This window comes from Pieris napi, chromosome 14 (genome assembly GCF_905475465.1).
Source record: "Pieris napi chromosome 14, ilPieNapi1.2, whole genome shotgun sequence".
Lineage (NCBI taxonomy): Eukaryota > Metazoa > Arthropoda > Insecta > Lepidoptera > Pieridae > Pieris > Pieris napi.
In genome coordinates, this window is record NC_062247.1 from 3,641,345 (window position 1) to 3,659,356 (window position 18,012).

Here is an 18,012-nt window from a genome sequence, read left to right on the forward strand (position 1 = left end):
AACTTTGAAATCGTGTTTACTTTTTGTCATTTGTAATTATTGGAATTTGGAGACTGGAGTCTGGAAATTCTGGAATCTATAGTCGTATTTTTAATTAGACGAAGCCAACTGACAGTAGCTAATGTCACTTTGTAAAATAATGTTGCCATATTTAAAGTAATAGTGATGCGTTCAGTTCTTGTTCAATCAGATGAATGAACAATGAGTGTGAATAGTCAATCATTTCAAACAATAAAAGAATATTATTTCTATTTTAAAATTGTATAAAAGTGCTCTGATATAAGTTAGGTACTAGTACTATGTAACTACAATCAGTTTTTTGACGTCTTATTACAAAGCGCGGCGCGGCGACTAGTGCCATCACCGATCATTAATTCAGGGGTTTTTAGTTTGTCACAACACTATTTTTATTTCATTAAAAACTGACAACACCGTAAACGTCAGTTGATATCGTCTAATTAAAAATTCGACTATAGAATTTAGATTATCGTGTGGCGAGTGGTAGGTACTTAAAAAACTATAATTTATAATTCTATATAATTTAATAAACAACACATTGTTAAACATTTATTATAATATAGTTTTAGATCATGACTACAAGTGAGAAAGATGCAGAAGGAAAAACTGATAGTACTGGGGGTGAGCCTCCAGAGAATACTGAAGACAATGACCGGATGGCCCTATCAGAATATATCACCCAACTTGAAGCTAGAATTAGTAGTAAATCTGATATGAGAAATCAAAATCTTAACTGTGTGAGACCCCCAGATAATCATTTCTCTAAATTGGATTCTGGACTAAAGAAAAATACGACATTTGTTAAGAAATTAAAATCATTCAGTGCGTCTCAATTAGATATTTTGATGAAAGACTTAAGTACACTTAACCTCACTAAATATATATCAGAAGTAGCAGCAGCTCTTGCTGAGGCAAAACTAAAAATGTCTGATATAGCTCCTGCAATAAACTTGTGTTCTGCACTACATCGCACATACAGTGAGTTCTCGCCGTTTTTCTTTGAAAACTGGCAAAAAATTCTTACATTTAAGGCTACTGACAAAATAGCTAATTCTTCAAAATTGCGTGTTGACTTAAGATTTTACGCTGAGTTGGTATGTGTTGGAATTTTTACAAATAAAACTGGATTACCGCTACTAGGAAATGTTCTTACCGTTCTTATTAACATGGATAAAGAAGATCATAATAATATACCAATATTATTATCATTCTGTAAACATTGTGGTGAAGATTATGCTGGTTTGGTCCCAAAGAAAATCAAGGATACTGCTGAGGTAAAGAGACTTAAGTGTTTTTCAGTAAAAAGAACAGTAAGGCAGGATTGGATTAAAATACTAACCTATAGTGCAATTTATTAATCAGTTCTTTATTTGCAGAAGCTAAATGTAATAGTTCCAAGAAATACGTTTCTACCTGCAGAAAAGCAAACAGCAGTCCGATCCTTGTTAAAAGATTATTTTGCATCACTTGTTAAGCACCTTCTAGCAGAAAGAGCACAATTACAAGCACTTCATGTTGCAAATCAGAGGACTTTACACACTCGTGGTGAACTATCTCAGGAAAGAAAAGATCAATTGGAACAACATCAGGTATTTGTAAATATGATCCTTATAATGCTCTATAATCATATCATTGTAATTGCAAATGTAATTATGCAATTCAGAATTATATTAGTTTATAATCGCCTGGTTCTCTTTCTGCACAAACTGTAACATACACTATATGTATTAACATGTTTTATTTTTTACAGGCAACATATGACAAATTACTAACTGGTGCTCAGAACTTTGCTGAAGTACTAGGCGAGGAACTTGGTGAGGCCGGTGAGCCACCTACTCTGACATTAAATGTTATTGAAACCCAAGGAACAGTCACTATTGGGGGTAATGAAGAGTACACAATGCAAGCAGCCACAGATCCATGGCAGGATGAGGATACAAGAACATTCTATACAAACTTGCCCGACTTGAAAGTGTTTATGCCAAATTATCAATTAAAAGAAGTATGTAAACTAGAATACTGAATAAACAAAATTTTTAAGTTTTTGTTATTTTAAGTTTAAGTAATAAAGATACTTGGAAAGTAGAAAAAGTGACTAATAATAAAAAAAAAAAAAACTTTAACAAGATACTAGTTAAGTATACATCTGCTTAAAATTATTAAATATTAATCTGCAATAGGTAATTGACATTTAAAAATCTCTTGTTTATTTAGTTTAAGTTGTTGCAATTCATTAAACTATAACATTTCAGACTCTTAAAAACAAAACCGAAACAGTGACTGAAGAAATGTTAGATGAAGACCTAAAAGAAGACGAGCTCAGTGACAGCGAGGAACCATCTGTGCCTGATGTAGATCAGGAGGAGGCACAGCCTTCTAATGTATCTAATAAGTAAGTGAAATTCTTTCATTTTCTGTACAATTAATCATTTTTGTTAGTAAATGATTAATGAATTCTTGATTCATTAATTGACTGTGTGTAAGGAATTGATATATAGCCTTCTAACGGTACGCATTTATGTTGCCAGTATATATAATGCTGTGTGTTGACAGTCATTTTAAGTTTGTGTGAAATTATTAAATATAATGTAACAACAATGGAACAACATTTGACCGAAGACCCGAATTTATGATCTATTTCATGTGTCAATATTTATTTAATCTTCACTATCAGTAATGGATATCATTTACTAATGATGCACGGTTTCTAATCAATTAAATGTATGTAGGACAGCTATAATTTATAGAGAAATTAATGTTCAATATTTTATCATACCCAATAACTTCAAACCATCCAAAACAACACATCGATTTTTGGATCGGTGTCTTGCATGGAAGTGGGGAAGTGTTTTCAAAGAGAAAGAATAATCTTTTAAATTACAGTTTATTCTAATACTGAGGATGCCACAATAAGCACTAGACATTGTTTTTACAACTTGACTTAAGTATATGGTACAATTTTTTTCAGATACGCTCTAGATGCATTTCTCAATGAACTGCCTAATTGCATTAACCGAGAATTAATTGACAACGCAGCGGTAGATTTTGTTCTAAATTTGAACACAAAAAACAACAGAAAAAAACTTACAAGAGTACTGTTCAGTGTTGCTAGGACACGACTCGATTTATTACCATTTTACTCAAGATTTGCAGCAATACTGTATCCAGTCCTTCCAGATGTTTGTGTTGATTTGTGTCAAATGTTAAAGCAAGATTTTAAATACCATGTCAGAAAAAAGGATCAGATTAATATTGAATCAAAGGTAAATTATGTTCTTATTATAATTCTTACGTCAATTACGAAGGCCACAGCCGAAGGTTTCAAAAAAAACCAAATGTTTTAAACTAATTTATTAAAAATAAAATTACAATTTAAACTTTAATTAAAATACGGCTAAACAACCCGAAGTAAGGAAATTGAATGCACTTAAAATATGGAAATAACAAGGCTCGAAGAGGCACCAATTGCTGACACTATGCAACGTGAGGCTCGTGTAAGTTGCGACATACGAATTCCGCTGACACCATGTAACGTTAGGGACATGTTATTCTTTATATATTGCGAAATGTAGATTCTATGGTATAGGGCTACGTAACACCTCCCTCCTAAAATCAGCAACTATTCGAGAACTTTGTGTGAGAGAGTTGCTGATGAAATATGTCCGGGATTCACTTTGACTTGACTGGGGTTTTCAGGAACTTGTTCTTTTTCAGGATGTCCTTTTGTTTCAGGTTTAATTCCCATTCGTCTATATGTCACGATGCCAATTAAAATAATCATTACTATCAATGCTACATATAAAGGTATAGTAGTATGATATAGACTTATATCCTTGTCTTGATTAAGATGTACTGGAGGCTGCATAGACATCTTCGTGTTAAGACTATGAAAGCTGTTGAGGTCTGTAGAGGCCAGGTTTAATGTTGGCTGTTCAATATTCTTGGATTCGATATATTGCGGTATTTCCAATATCTTGACAATGTGACCTTTTATACGATTATTCATATTAGTAATGGTAAATCCTGGTGCCTTGAGGTAACAGTTAAGTGGAATGACTGCTACATAGCTGCCTTGTAGTGTCCTATATTGTTCTTGTCCACAGAATAATTTAACTTTCGTTAAAGTTGGAAAGCTCATTGTATAATGCTTATCATCAAGTTGTTCTAATGCTTCATTTTGTAGGACGACTGAAGTTAAGGGACAGGACTGGTTGAGCTCCTGTTGGGTGATCAGCTGCTGGATACAATCGTATTTATCTTTCTTATAATCTGGTTTTGAGTTGCAGAGAAACCATGAATTTAACTTCGGACATTCTGTCTCTATGTACCTAGAGTCTTTTCCAGAAATTGCCAAATATGGAGAGGTGGGAATAAGGACTTTATGGTTCTTATTCGGGACAACGGCTAATTTATAAAGGTCATAGGTGTAGGATACAATAATTGGGACTTTTATTACAATTACTATTTGCCTGTCTAAATAAAAATATCCTAACTTAATTATTTCATAAAAATTCCTAAAATCTATATCAAGGATTTCATCTTTTGAATATAAAACCCTTAACTTATCTAATATATGCTTAACCTCTTCTAAATCGATTAACGAATAAGGAGTGCTCGATGCACGTATAAACGATAATGTATTGCCTAAGCTAAATAATTCCTCAGATAAATCTTCTATATTATCCGATAGAATAAAGAGATGCTGAGCTAGATGAGCATACTCAATTAAATCAGCTTCTAACTGATTATTTTTATCTAAAATTAATTTTACATATTTATCAATTGATTCTTGATTCAATATAATGTCTTCTATAACTTTGGAACTTTGCGTAATCCACTCTTTATTTAAACTTATTCGGGTATTAATTTCAGACTCTAATGTTGCATCGTTTTCTTGTAACAAATTAATAGCATTTTCATATTTAATTGCATCAGTATAATCTAAATTACCAGATATAGATTTAATTATAGGTCCAAGGCCGTTAATGAGTCCCCTTTTACTGCGATGAAATTGAAAAGTACGAAGCTGGTCATGTATTTTCATAAGTTTACCTTTTAAATGTTCTACATGAGGATTAAACATAGATAACGTCTTATTATTTAACTGCGTACTCAAATTGCCAATTTGAATTTCAACTAATTCTATCTGAGATTGTAAATTATCTAAATTTATGTAATTCAAAAAGGAATGATAGTGAGAAATAATCTTAGCGGGTCCTAGTTTGAATGGAAGTAGTCCGGGTCCATTGTCCAATGATTCAATTGTCACATCTTGTCCTTGAGTCTTATGTAGAAGGATGGTCAACAAAATTGGAATCCTGTAACAAGGTGGGATCTTTAGGACTTCGCTTAAGGCGTGACTTTGCAATAGGATTTCGCTTTTTCTTTGTATAAATATGGATTGGAAGGTCAGCAAGGACAGTGTCCTGAGTAAAACGAGGAGCTAATTTTTGTCGGGATGCTAAAGGATTACGAATAAACACTTGCTCGTCAGGACAATATTCTTTTTCAGGCTCACGGTCTTTATTCCTATTTTCAGTTAATTGGGTTCGGTCATGTAAAGAAGTCTCATTTATTAAGTCATATACTTGGTTCATACGTTTCTTGTGATCCTGTGAATATTGCTGGAGTAAATGCTCTGATATGTCGATATCTATTGGGTCACGTGGGTCAAAATGTCCAGTTATCAAGTCTAAAGGTCTACACTTAGTGAAACTATGAATTGAACTATTATAAGCTAAAATTGCATAGGGCATTAGATTAATTGCTGGTTCACTTCGCTTCTCGAGTTTTAATATTCTAAGATGCTCAAGGATAGTAGAATGAAATCTCTCTACAATACCATTATCATTTGGAGAATGAGCCAATATTTTATGATGTTGAATTTTATGAATTCGACAAAATTCTGCGAAGATCTGATTTGTGAATTCGGGGCCTCCATCGGTGACAATAGTCAAAGGGACGCCATGATGAGTACAGAATACAAGGAAAGCTTGTACGACACTCAAAGCAGTACTATCTCTTAAGTGATATGCTTGCGAATACTTTGAAAAGGCATCTACTATTGTAAGATATTTTTCGTTTTGCGCTGTAAAAAGATCAAGATGAACTATTTGGAAAGGCTTTGAAGGTGGAGGTACAATTGAAAATCTCTGTTTAATCGGATTTCGGTCATATTTGGCTTGGCCGCAAATACTGCATTCATTTATGTATTTCGCGATGCTTTCTTTCATTTTAGGCCAGTAGTATCTTGAAGATAAAGAGAGATAACATTCAGTGATACCGCGGTGATTTGTTTTACCTTCGTGATATTTTTTTATAATTTCCTGCTGTCGTAGGTATTCTTTAACGTTTTCTAATTCAGTCTTTGTTAAAACAAGATTCATAGTCGAACTTTTAAAATTATCTTGTATAATCGGGATAATCTTATACATTGCAAGAGGAGGATGAATTATAATTCCGGTTTTAACCTTGGGGTTAACATATTCTTTAATTGCGTTAATAACGTCATTGGTCAAGTTAGATTCAGAGAGTTGTACAGTCGTTCTGGTATGAGTTTCGAAAGGTTTTGTCACTGTCGGTCGTTTTTTTATGTCGCCTACTAAAACGAAACAAACTTGTCGACTAAATCTATTAAGTGGGTCGTCAGATATAGGTACTTCTAAAATCGGGTTCTCATCACTGGTGTGAATTGTTTCAGTGGCAGAACCAGACTGAGATGGAGATTTTTCTGATGTATTTACAGCGATGGAACTCACGTCCTCGTTATTGATTTCGACGCGAGATAAAGCATCGGCATTGGTATTCATTTTTCCTTGCTTATATTCGGTGGTAAAGTTATATTCGCTTAGTTTTAGCCTCCAACGCGTCAACCTTGAACCTGGTTCTTTAAGATTCATTACCCACTGAAGTGGCCTATGATCTGTTACGATCTTAAATTTTCTACCGAATAGATATGGTCTAAAATATTTAGTAGCCCACACTATTGCTAAAAGTTCCTTTTCGATAGTACTATAATTAATTTCACTCGAATTAAGTGTTCTCGATGCATATGCTATAGGTTTATCACTACCTATAGTTCCTTGAGAAAGTACGGCGCCAATAGCAAAATTAGATGCATCGGTTGTAAGAACAAAATCTTTATTAAAATCAGGATACTGCAAGATAGGATCATTAATTAATAATAATTTACATTTCTCAAAGCAATTAACATAATTAGAATCATTAAAAGTTATTTTAGAACCTTTTTTCAAACACTGCGTCATTGGTTTCGTTATACGAGCGAAATCAGGAATAAATTTTCGATAATAACCTACTAAACCAAGGAAACGTTTTATTTCAGTGGCGGTTTTAGGCAAAGGAAATTTTTGAATAGCTTTTATCTTATCAGAATTAGGCTTAATACCATCTTTACTTATTATATGCCCTAAATATGAAGTTTCTAGTTTTAAAAATTCGGACTTATCCATTTGTATCTTGAAATTCGATTCTCTTAATCTTTTAAATACTTTTTCTAAATTTACCATGTGTTCCTGCAATGAAACACTAAAAACAATTATATCATCAAGGTATACTAAACACACTACATTTTGAAGATCTCTAAGAACATTATCCATAACCCTCTGAAAAGTTGAAGGGCTATTCTTTAAACCCATGGGCATTCTTAAAAATTCAAAGTGCCCATGTTCTACATTAAAAGCTGTCTTATGGATATCCTGAGGGTCCATTTCGACCTGGTAAAATCCACTGGCCAAATCTAAAGTGGTGAAATAATGACAGTTACCTAATTTATCTAATACATCATTTATATTAGGAATAGGATATTTATCATCAATAGTCTTTTCATTAACTTTCCTAAAATCGATAACAATTCGCCATTTGACTTTGCCAGAAGCATCAGCCTTCTTGGGGACAACCCATATGGGAGAACTCCATGCTGACTGAGAAGGACGGATAATTCCCTGATCGAGCATTTTAGAGATTTGATCTTGAACTTCCTGTCTGTGAACGAAGGGGTATCTGTAGCTTTTGGTATAAACAGGTAATTCATCTGAAGTACGAATACTATGTTTTATTTTATTGGTGAAAGTTAATGGCTCGCCATCAAGATAGAACACGTCAGCGTATCGAGAACAGAGTGACTCTAGGTTGGCTCGTTCTTCAGGATTTAGATGGTCCGTACGTAATCGCGAAAGTACTTCGGATGTGCGATCGGTATGTTGTTGAGTGCGCGTGCACTGGGTATTAAATAGCTCCGCACTAACTGGTCGGTCCATCGAAAATACTACATCATGTATAGTCGGGTTGGTAATTTCGATAAAACCTCGGTTGTCCTTTACAGTAGTAAGACAGTCATGAATAGTGCAGTTAGATATAGTCTGTTCAGTCACAAATGCGTCACCGTCATGAAAGTTAATTGGAACTCGAATTATTTTAGATGTATTGGCCGGTATTATTTCCTCATAAAGATTACAATTCCGTGAATCATACATTCGCAGGGGGTTTGTAGAGCTCCGTGTAACTAGGACCTTATTTTTTAAGTCAATGCTAGATTCCAGTTTTTCCAGCAAATCTAGTCCAATTAAACCATCGAAATAATTGTGAAATTTATAAATGAACATGGTTATATCACAATTTTCACTAAATTCGCGAAAACATGGTATAGTTATGGAATAATTATTTCGAGTGGTCGCATGAATATTAGTAACCTCAAAAGGGTCGTAATTACACTGTGTATTGGGATAGAATTTTTCTACTGCCTCGGGGCTTATAAATGATTGATTCGCCCCTGTATCAACCAATAATTTTAAGGGTGGATTTGTAATCTGTATGTACGGAAGTTGTCGTTGTGTTTGTAAATTTATTTCTATTTTTGCTTGTCTGATTTGTGTGTTGTCTGAAAATCCTGATTTGAAGTTGAACTCTCTTGTGTCTCTTCAACACTAGGAGGTGAGTATTCGTTAGCGTCTTGATACTCTGTCATGTCATAAACTGGCTCAGAATAGTAATATTCCTGGTAATATGGGTCATAGTAATAGTCGTTATAGGAATAATAGTCATAGTCAGATTGGTCTTGGACCTCATTAAAATTTACATCCTTAAATTTGAAATAGTTTGAAGGCGGTGGGTTCCCATGTCTTGACCAATCATGCCCGGTAAAGACGGGTTTAGGTGGAGAGGTCTTACTGACATAGTGACTAACGCCACTCATCGGTTGAGGACCATTATTAACCGGTTTCTGTTGAGGCACTCTAAATACATTACTTTGTGGACGATAATTTGGTGGAGGAGCACCAAACATCTGTTGTGTTCTAGAAGGGCCACGATTTAAAGGCAATTGAGGCTTCCAAACGGCCATAGGCATAGGCATAGGCCTATTAGGTTGTGGGTTTAAAAATCTAGAGGGACCTGGATTAAAATTAGGCATAAAATTAAAATTACGTTGAGCATTGGTCATATTATGTTGATTATTACCGTTAATATTTAATTTTCTATCAGGACAGTTTTGATTACGCTGCTGAATGTACAAAGTATTTTGTTCCTCATGTACAAATTCGAGGGCTTGTTCTATTGATTCGGGTCGCATACATCGAATTCGAGACCCAAGTGGATCACGAAGGCCACGCAAGTATGCTTGTAAAGTTAACTTTTTATATAATGCTCTTTTGGCCTCGATTGTACTCTGTACCGAATCATGCAAACTAACATAAGTCATTATTATACTGAAAAGATTTTGACAACGCTCATAAAACTCTTGAGGTGTCCCTGAATCTTGACTTATAAGAGATAAATCATTATAAAGAGAGGTCTCATCACGGTGGTCTGCAAAATTGTTGATTAAAGAATTGCGTATACTGATCCAATTCTCAGAAATTCCATTAGAGCTTAGGGTCCGCGCGGCGGGCCCAGTTACCTTATTGCTAAATGCTATAAGGTAATGCCATTAATTAATGATAGATTACTTAATTCATAACCCGGTTCCGCTGTAATAAATTTTGCCACCAATTGATCACATAAATTAATGAACCTAGTGAGGACATTTGGGTTACCATCAAACTCGGGAACTAATCGTAGGGCTTTAAAAATGTTGTCAACTAATTGCTCCGACATATTTCCTGTTAAATCTCTACCTAAATCAAAATCTAAATTCCTACGTATAATACCTAACCTAGGGGTCCGTGATTCTCTAGGATGGAAAATCTTGGTATGGGATTATTAAAAAAAAATTATAGGATAATTTGGCAAGTCTAGATAAAAACTAGGTACTCACCACATCTGGTCTCTTTGATAAATCGATGTCTGGATTTCCCTCTGGCTGCAGGCTCTTGTAGGTTTCTGGATTTGCTCGGTCTATGATCGATTCACTGACTCTAATGAACAAATCCTACCGACTGCGCCAATTACGAAGGCCACAGCCGAAGGTTTCAAAAAAAACCAAATGTTTTAAACTAATTTATTAAAAATAAAATTACAATTTAAACTTTAATTAAAATACGGCTAAACAACCCGAAGTAAGGAAATTGAATGCACTTAAAATATGGAAATAACAAGGCTCGAAGAGGCACCAATTGCTGACACTATGCAACGTGAGGCTCGTGTAAGTTGCGACATACGAATTCCGCTGACACCATGTAACGTTAGGGACATGTTATTCTTTATATATTGCGAAATGTAGATTCTATGGTATAGGGCTACGTAACACGTCTATAAAAAGAAAAGTTTAAAAAAGTAAACCTAAACGATATTGTACCCTAAACATAAAGTCAAAATGAAACGTGAATGGTTATTATTGAATTAGCCAGGCTAAATCTGTTAACCTTGTTTGTTAAAGACACAAATATTTAGCAAAATGCTAATTCGGTAGACAAGCGACAAGTTTATACGTAATTTAGTAAATTACAATTAATAAAAAAACATGGAAATGCACTATTAAGATATTTTATTGAGTCTATAACCGCGCCCTTTTATGACAGGTTACATATTTTTACTATATCTGTAGCGAAAATACAAAGTGGCCATAGATTTTTGGCGCCATTTAAGCATTTTGTACTGAATTTCGTAAATTAAAGAGATTTTATTAATATTTTTTAATATAACAATATTGAGAAATATTTATAGAAAAAGTATACCCAAGACGAGGCGCTATGGTCGAAACGGCTGCCTAGAGGCGAATAACAATATGAACCTGAAAGTCAACTTTACGTTCAATTCTAATTTATCAGATTAGATAAAATAGTGTAATTTCCCTTCCCCTATTTAAAGCCGTACGTACAGAGCCACACTTGAAAAAAGGAACGACGTATTAAACGTAACAGTAATATGTGGCCTTGATAATAATAGGTGCGGACGGCGTGCACAAATACAAAGTCCCAGTCAAAAATAATTTATTCATATAGGTAACACAATGTACACTTATGAACGTCAAAAAATAAATATATATTAAATGCTTCTAATTTTACATTTACTGCCAGTTCTCAAAACAAGGGCGTAGATCGGAAGAGAGGAACTGGCAATAAACAATACAATACTGATAATATTCTTATTCTATAAAACAAAACAAATATAAAAAAAAAATAATGATAAGGAATTTATTAAATCATTATGATTTTATAAACTATGTTACTAAAACTATTTCCAGATAAAAGTTGTAAGATTCATCGGGGAGCTTGTCAAATTTAATCTATACTCAAAGATGGAAGCATTATATTGTTTAAAAGTCCTTCTTCACGATTTTAAACATCATCACATAGAAATGGCCTGCAACTTATTAGAAACATGTGGAAGATATTTATATTGTAATTCAGACACTCATCAACGGACCATGATATACTTACAACAGATGATGAGAAAGAAGGTATGTTGGTATTGTGGTATTGTGTATTAAAGTCAGCAAAGAAAACATATTGCATCAAAATACTAAGAGTTTAATGTGTTTGATGTATCTTATATTTTTTGAAAGAAGTTTTTGTCAATCATAGTCGAAAATAAATAAAAAAGTAATTTGTTCGGAGAACGAAATATATATTTAAAAAATTTAAATAATTTTAGTAATTCTTGTGTATTAAGACTTCAAATGAATAAAACCTATTTCAGACGGTATCAGCATTAGATTCGCGATACGTAACACAAATCGAAAATGCATTTTATTACGTGTGTCCTCCCGAAGCACCCGCGCAGCCAAAAGAAGAAGAGGCACCTATGCATCAATTTATAAGAAAGATCCTCCACGAAGATCTCCAAAAGACTAACGAGGAAAAGATTCTCAGGCTTATGAGGAAACTGAATTGGGAGGATACTGAAGTTTCTACGGTTGCAATACTGCATTTAGCTGGTGGCTGGAGGGTACGAGCCAGTGCAAGACGGGCTTTGGCAAGACTCACAGCAGAATTGTCCGCTTGGCAGGAAGTTGTTGCCCCAGCAGTTGTCGACACCATTATGGAAGAAATCAGACTGACATTAGAAGACCCTCACCCAAGATACAATCAACGTCGTATCGCTACCGTCAGATACTTGGGAGAGCTATACAACTACAAGTTACTGGATTCGCGTGACGTCTTCACCGTGCTGTACTCCTTCATAACCTTCGGAGTCTCCAACGACCACTCCAACGTGTCCGCCCTGGATCCGCCAGAGAATGTGTTCAGAATCAGACTGGTCTGTGCCTTGCTAGAGACCTGTGGAGCGTACTTCAACAGTGGTTCCAGCAAGAAACGCCTGGATTACTTCTTGGTGTTCTTCCAGAATTACTACTGGTTCAAATATTCAGACCCATATTGGACGGAGGAGAATAAGTTTCCGATATATGTGAAGTACATTTACCAGGAGTGTTTGAGTACTTTGAGACCGAAGCTGACGTTGTTCGAGAGTTGGCAACAAAGCAAGGATGCGATAGAGGAATTGAGGCAGACGTTATACCCTGAATTGGGGGAGGAGGATTATGAGAATGAAGAGCAGGGAGAGGACAGCATGGTGGATGGATTGGACACAATTGTGGAGACAGACGATGAGACTGATAATAATCCACCGATTCCTGAAGAGAGTTCGGAGGAGGAGTTGACGGAAAATGCGGGGAACGAAGAGGATGGGCAGGATGATATTACGATTGAACCGAGACGGCCAGCGCCTGTGAGTATTATACTGTTGTAATACATTAAAATAAAAAAGGCACTCATAAAATTGCTGATTTGAATATGGTTAACGAAAATAGATTTTCTGGTTTCGATGCGTCATATTGACAATGATACCCGACGGAGATTAGATTAGGTATAAATCTTTTTATATGACCTTTTTAAATTAAAACTATATTCTGATTTTTAATTCTGTAGTTCTGAAATCTATCATTTTCTGACATGTCAGAGATTACAAACCTTTTTGACCGGGCACATTTTTCAATTTCAATACGAGTCTGACTCCATACATACATTTTATTTGTTAGTTTATTAAGTGCGGTGCTCAACATTAAAAATGGTTTTACGGCGAGTGATAATTACGTCCCTTTTTATCACAAACAGTAAAAACCGCACAAGTAATGATAACATTTTTTTAAAGGTTTACTAAGCCTGGAATTGGTAGGCAGTGATGCCAGCTAAATATAAAGTAATAATAAGAATAAAAATAAAGTAATTGAAGTTAATTTGATATATTGTTCGAGATATTTGTTATTTTGTATTAGGTTAGGTAGGTATTTTGTAGGTAAAACATAAAAAATACGCAGCATTTTATTTTATTGCCCTCAAATGGGTCAAATTTTCCCCCGTTTCGGTGGAGAACTTTTTTAGTAGCAACAATTATGAAATGTCAGAATTCTACGGAATGAGAAATCTGAGTATACATAATAAAAATAACTGGCAACTAAATCAATTGTTTTGTAATGTGTTTTAAGTCTGTATTCTAAGATGTAAATTTAACTCAACTCTAAATTATTCTTCATTCCTTTTAAGTTTTGATACTACATTTAAAGCCCAAAATTCGTTGAAAATAAGAATAAACCTTAGTTAAAATTTACGAATATGCAACATTATAAAATTATAAATGGAAGAGATATTCACAAATAAAAAAAACGTAATCGTAAACTAAAACGCCTATGTAGTCTGTCTCACTCTAACGCGTACCGACTGCACCGGCCCGCTCACGCTACGTCACCGATCTCGTCAGAGAGATGCGAATACGCAGTATGCGTTCTGTCCCACTCTAACGCGTATTTGCCGCACCTATATTACGTCATCGTGTGTTAGGTTTTTTTCGTTACGGAATTTCTTGATTCGGTCGCCGTGCTCAAAGCCCGCGATAAAATCTATGCAATAGCTTAAAAAAAACATTAAAGCGACATTAAAGTATACAATTAGACCAAAAAGCTCTTCCAATGTTATCTATTCCGTGGTTAAGTAAAGGATTTTTTATAGGTGAAAGATGTGGAGTTTGAATCGGCCTTCGAGAAAATGGTGATGGAAAATGTCGCGGAGAGACAACGCGAAAATCGACCCCAACAACGGGATATAGCAGTTCCTTTGACGTGCAGACAGACGACGAAGAAGACATACGAACAGTTATTGGTAAACTTTTACTTGCTTTATGATTTTTATCAAATAATTTATATTTATTATTATTTTAATCTTCATGCATAATTTATATACAATATATTTTTTTTGAGTAGTGTTGGCCTAGTGGCTTCAGCGAGCGACTCTCATCCCTGAGGTCGTAGGTTCTATCCCCGGCTCATCAATGGACTTTCTTTCTATGTGCGCTATGTGTACGAACGGTGAAGGAAAACATCGTATGGAAACCGATATGTCTTAGACCCAAAAAGTCAACAGCGTGTGTCAGGCACAGGAGTCTGATCACCTTCTTGCCTATTAGATTAAAAAATGATCATGAAACAGATTCAGAAATCTGAGGCCCAGACCTAAAGAGGTTGTAGCGCCACTGATTTATTTATTTTTATTTACTTAATTTTTACGATATCTGTGGTAATCTAGCCTATTTAAGCCAATATATTAGTATATTTCATTACGAGTGCGGAAAGCTTGTCATTGCAAAGAGTTCCGACAAATGTCTACCCGAGCCGAGGCGCATCCGAAGGTGAGGGTTGACAGTCGGAACAACTTGCAATGACGGTTCCGCACGTGTACTGAACGACTATTTTTAATACAGTTGCGAAAAAATTAAGCAATTTAATAAAACATTAAAACACAATAACCTCAACTAACTAATCAGTTATTTCTTATAAAAGGTATAATTCACATATTCATCGAAATTACAGTTTTTTACTAACTGGGGAAGTTTTAGGTTGCATATTTACTGTTTGAGACAAACTATTATTAATTTCGTATGATTGTTCATGTATATTTAATATATAATATAACAAACAACTAAACTAGCAAAGAACATTTTTGGAAAATGGCGCCAACTGTAAAAGAATATGAGCAGATTTTTTTTTCTTCACCCATTCTGGGTAGGCAAAGGGAACTATGCCCATACAGCCAAATCTTCAGTAGAATTTTTTTATTGATATGAAATTTAATGAGATGAAATGAAATGAAACCTAACCTAAAACTCATTGAATCAAATCATTAAATCTGATATTAAAACAAATGAGTAGCTTCTTTTTTGAAATATTTGCATGAATTATAAAAACTTCTATGATTTTTTTTAGTAAAAACTTCGTGGTTGTTTTTTTCTTTTTAATAGACATTATCTTGACAGTTGGGAAAGAAAACGCACTAGTTCGGAAAAGGTAAAGAAAAAGCACGAGTGTGTAATAGCCCACATCCCGAACGCTATACGTTCCTGCAATACGTCACTTTTTGAGCAACTGTATTAAAAAATATGTTTTAACATAAAATACTTTGACCGAGTACGTGTCCGTGACCGAATACAAACGTCATCATTATTAGTTTTTTTGAATGGAGTTAAATACAATATTATAATTTGTTGCAAAAAACAACTCGTTTCAATAATTTGCTGAAAAACAATATACCACACACGTGCACGTACAGACACGCATCTAATACACGTACAAATATTATTACTTCTCCTTATGCACAAAACGTTGTACTTGGTTAGTCACAGAATAAAGTGTAAACCAAATACCCCTTTAGATCCACTTACATTTTAACAAATACTAATTATATTAATAATGAAGGAATATATTTATATTAAGTTTGTATTTCAGCAAGGCAAAGAAGGCGTGGAATTCGTGTTAATGGTCCGTAAAGGAACAAAGCCGCAATATAAGTCCTTCAATGCGCCGCCAGAGCTCGCCAGCAATCTCCAACAGCAGGCACTCGCCGACAAACAGGAGATGGAGAGGGTTAAACGGTAGGTTTTTATATCGTAATTTTTAAATAAAGTTAATTTTGAAGTTTTTTTTAATTCGGTTAAAAAAATCAGTAGCGCCCACATCTAGGTCTCAAAGTTCTGTATCTGATGCGTAATAATTTTTGAAGTTATCCTTTTTTGCGCGTGAGGGAAAATAACACGCGCGCACACCGTCACAAAAAAACGACACCCTGAAGTTATAGTCAACATTTTAGCTTTTTTTATTGTTAGTTCGTTTTTTAAATAGATTTTTATCATGTTACGCCAAAGAAGTATAACTTCTAACGCGTGTACATAAGTACACTCACGTTTATTTTTCTTAGTCAAGTATAGCGTCACTGGATTATTTATTATTATTTTTGACGCCTTGAGTAACATTCTATTCGTCGTGCTTTGCTTTAAGTTTGATGACAGCGATATTATCTACATTTATCGTAGATAATATCTTTCAAGAAGAAGATTATAGATATATGAGGAGATGATAGATTTTTAAAGGCAATGTGCTTTATTTGAAAGAGTTTTAGATTCTGGCAATAATTTATAATATCTTAACTTTTATTATAACATTGTTTATTACAATTAATCAATTTGAATACAAATTTCTTTGCGCAAATAAACGATTCGTCCAAATAATTAAAATTTTACCTCTATTTACTAATATATTTATATCATCAATAAATATTAGATTTATTTAAGTTTAAAAAATTTTAGGTTAACATTAAACATATCAGAGAGGCAAGAGGAAGAAGAATACAGCGCCGAAAGCGGAGGAGGATCAGAACGGAGTGGAAATCCCAACAGAGGGCAGCACATGAGGCAGAAGTACCAGCACCCGAAGGGCGCACCAGATGCGGACCTTATATTTGGCCCTAAGAAGTTAAAATAGCATCTTTTGGAGTCATTTCGAAATAACTCGAATTATACCACGTATTCCCAATAGCGCTTTCGGTAACGCGATTCCAAGTTTGGAATGTCTACGGATATTGTAACGAAATCGAACTTGCACTAAGTGACGTAAGCTTTTTCGGGAGCCAATTATGGAAATCGGTTTTACTGAGTAGTGGGACAGGTTTATACAAATGAGTTACGTGAAAATTATAAAAATGCCTGATTATAATAGTTACTAAAGAAAACTTTACAAAGACATAATTTTTAATTTAAATTCTGACCCCTGACATGTCTGCACTTTCTTTATATTCAGAGGCTTAGAACCTTGCCTTTAAAACGCTTTATACGCTTAATATATCAAAATTGTATGAATCGATAAAATATGGACATAGTTGCCAAGGAATGCAACTAAAAATTAACAAATTCTATATTAAATCACTTGTAATAATAAATAAAATCATATGAAATGATATATGCAGTTAAATTCAGGTCTAACATTAAGACAAAGCATTGAACGATAAAGTAAAATATCAGCAAATATTATTTTTGACTAACCCTTTAATAGTTAAAAACGTGTAGTTTATTTTTACTGGTTTAGTTTTATAAGGGGCTAAACTTTGTCAAAGTCATCATAGAGCTACAGATAAAAAAACATGTATTGACAAATGAATGTTAATTTCTTTTATTAAACTGTCATTATTAAAAAGTTGTTTTATTATTATCCAATGTGTAATTGTATATTTATTTGTTGCCATCAGAACTTTAATTGGAACCTAAAGTTTTATAAGT

At 34.2% G+C, this 18,012-nt stretch overlaps 1 protein-coding gene across 2 annotated transcripts; it reads left to right on the forward strand.

Moving 5' to 3' along the window:
• The first annotated feature begins 9 nt into the window (after positions 1 to 9).
• LOC125055688 (regulator of nonsense transcripts 2) lies at positions 10 to 17,373 on the forward strand. 2 transcript variants are annotated; one of them, XM_047658162.1, is made up of 12 exons: positions 10 to 78; positions 475 to 501; positions 582 to 1,292; positions 1,395 to 1,607; positions 1,769 to 2,020; positions 2,271 to 2,410; positions 2,987 to 3,281; positions 11,657 to 11,872; positions 12,112 to 13,143; positions 14,421 to 14,570; positions 16,190 to 16,335; positions 17,047 to 17,373. In XM_047658162.1, exons 3-12 carry the CDS (start codon positions 591 to 593, stop codon positions 17,219 to 17,221), a joined length of 3,321 nt encoding a protein of 1,106 aa, XP_047514118.1. In that variant the 5' UTR covers positions 10 to 78; positions 475 to 501; positions 582 to 590; the 3' UTR covers positions 17,222 to 17,373. The 2 variants fall into 2 exon arrangements, with proteins under 2 accessions (XP_047514118.1, XP_047514119.1); XM_047658163.1 differs by lacking the exon at positions 10 to 78 and having other exon boundaries at positions 479 to 501; positions 588 to 1,292.
• Positions 17,374 to 18,012: the final 639 nt, after the last annotated feature.

Excerpts from the sequence above, each read along its gene's own strand:
- LOC125055688 (XM_047658162.1), top strand. The coding sequence starts at position 591 with ATGACTACAAGTGAGAAAGATGCAGAAGGAAAAACTGATAGTACTGGG. Across the intron at positions 3,282-11,656 it reads AGATTAATATTGAATCAAAG|ATAAAAGTTGTAAGATTCAT; the intron begins GTAAATTATGTT and ends AACTATTTCCAG. Across the intron at positions 13,144-14,420 it reads AACCGAGACGGCCAGCGCCT|GTGAAAGATGTGGAGTTTGA; the intron begins GTGAGTATTATA and ends GATTTTTTATAG.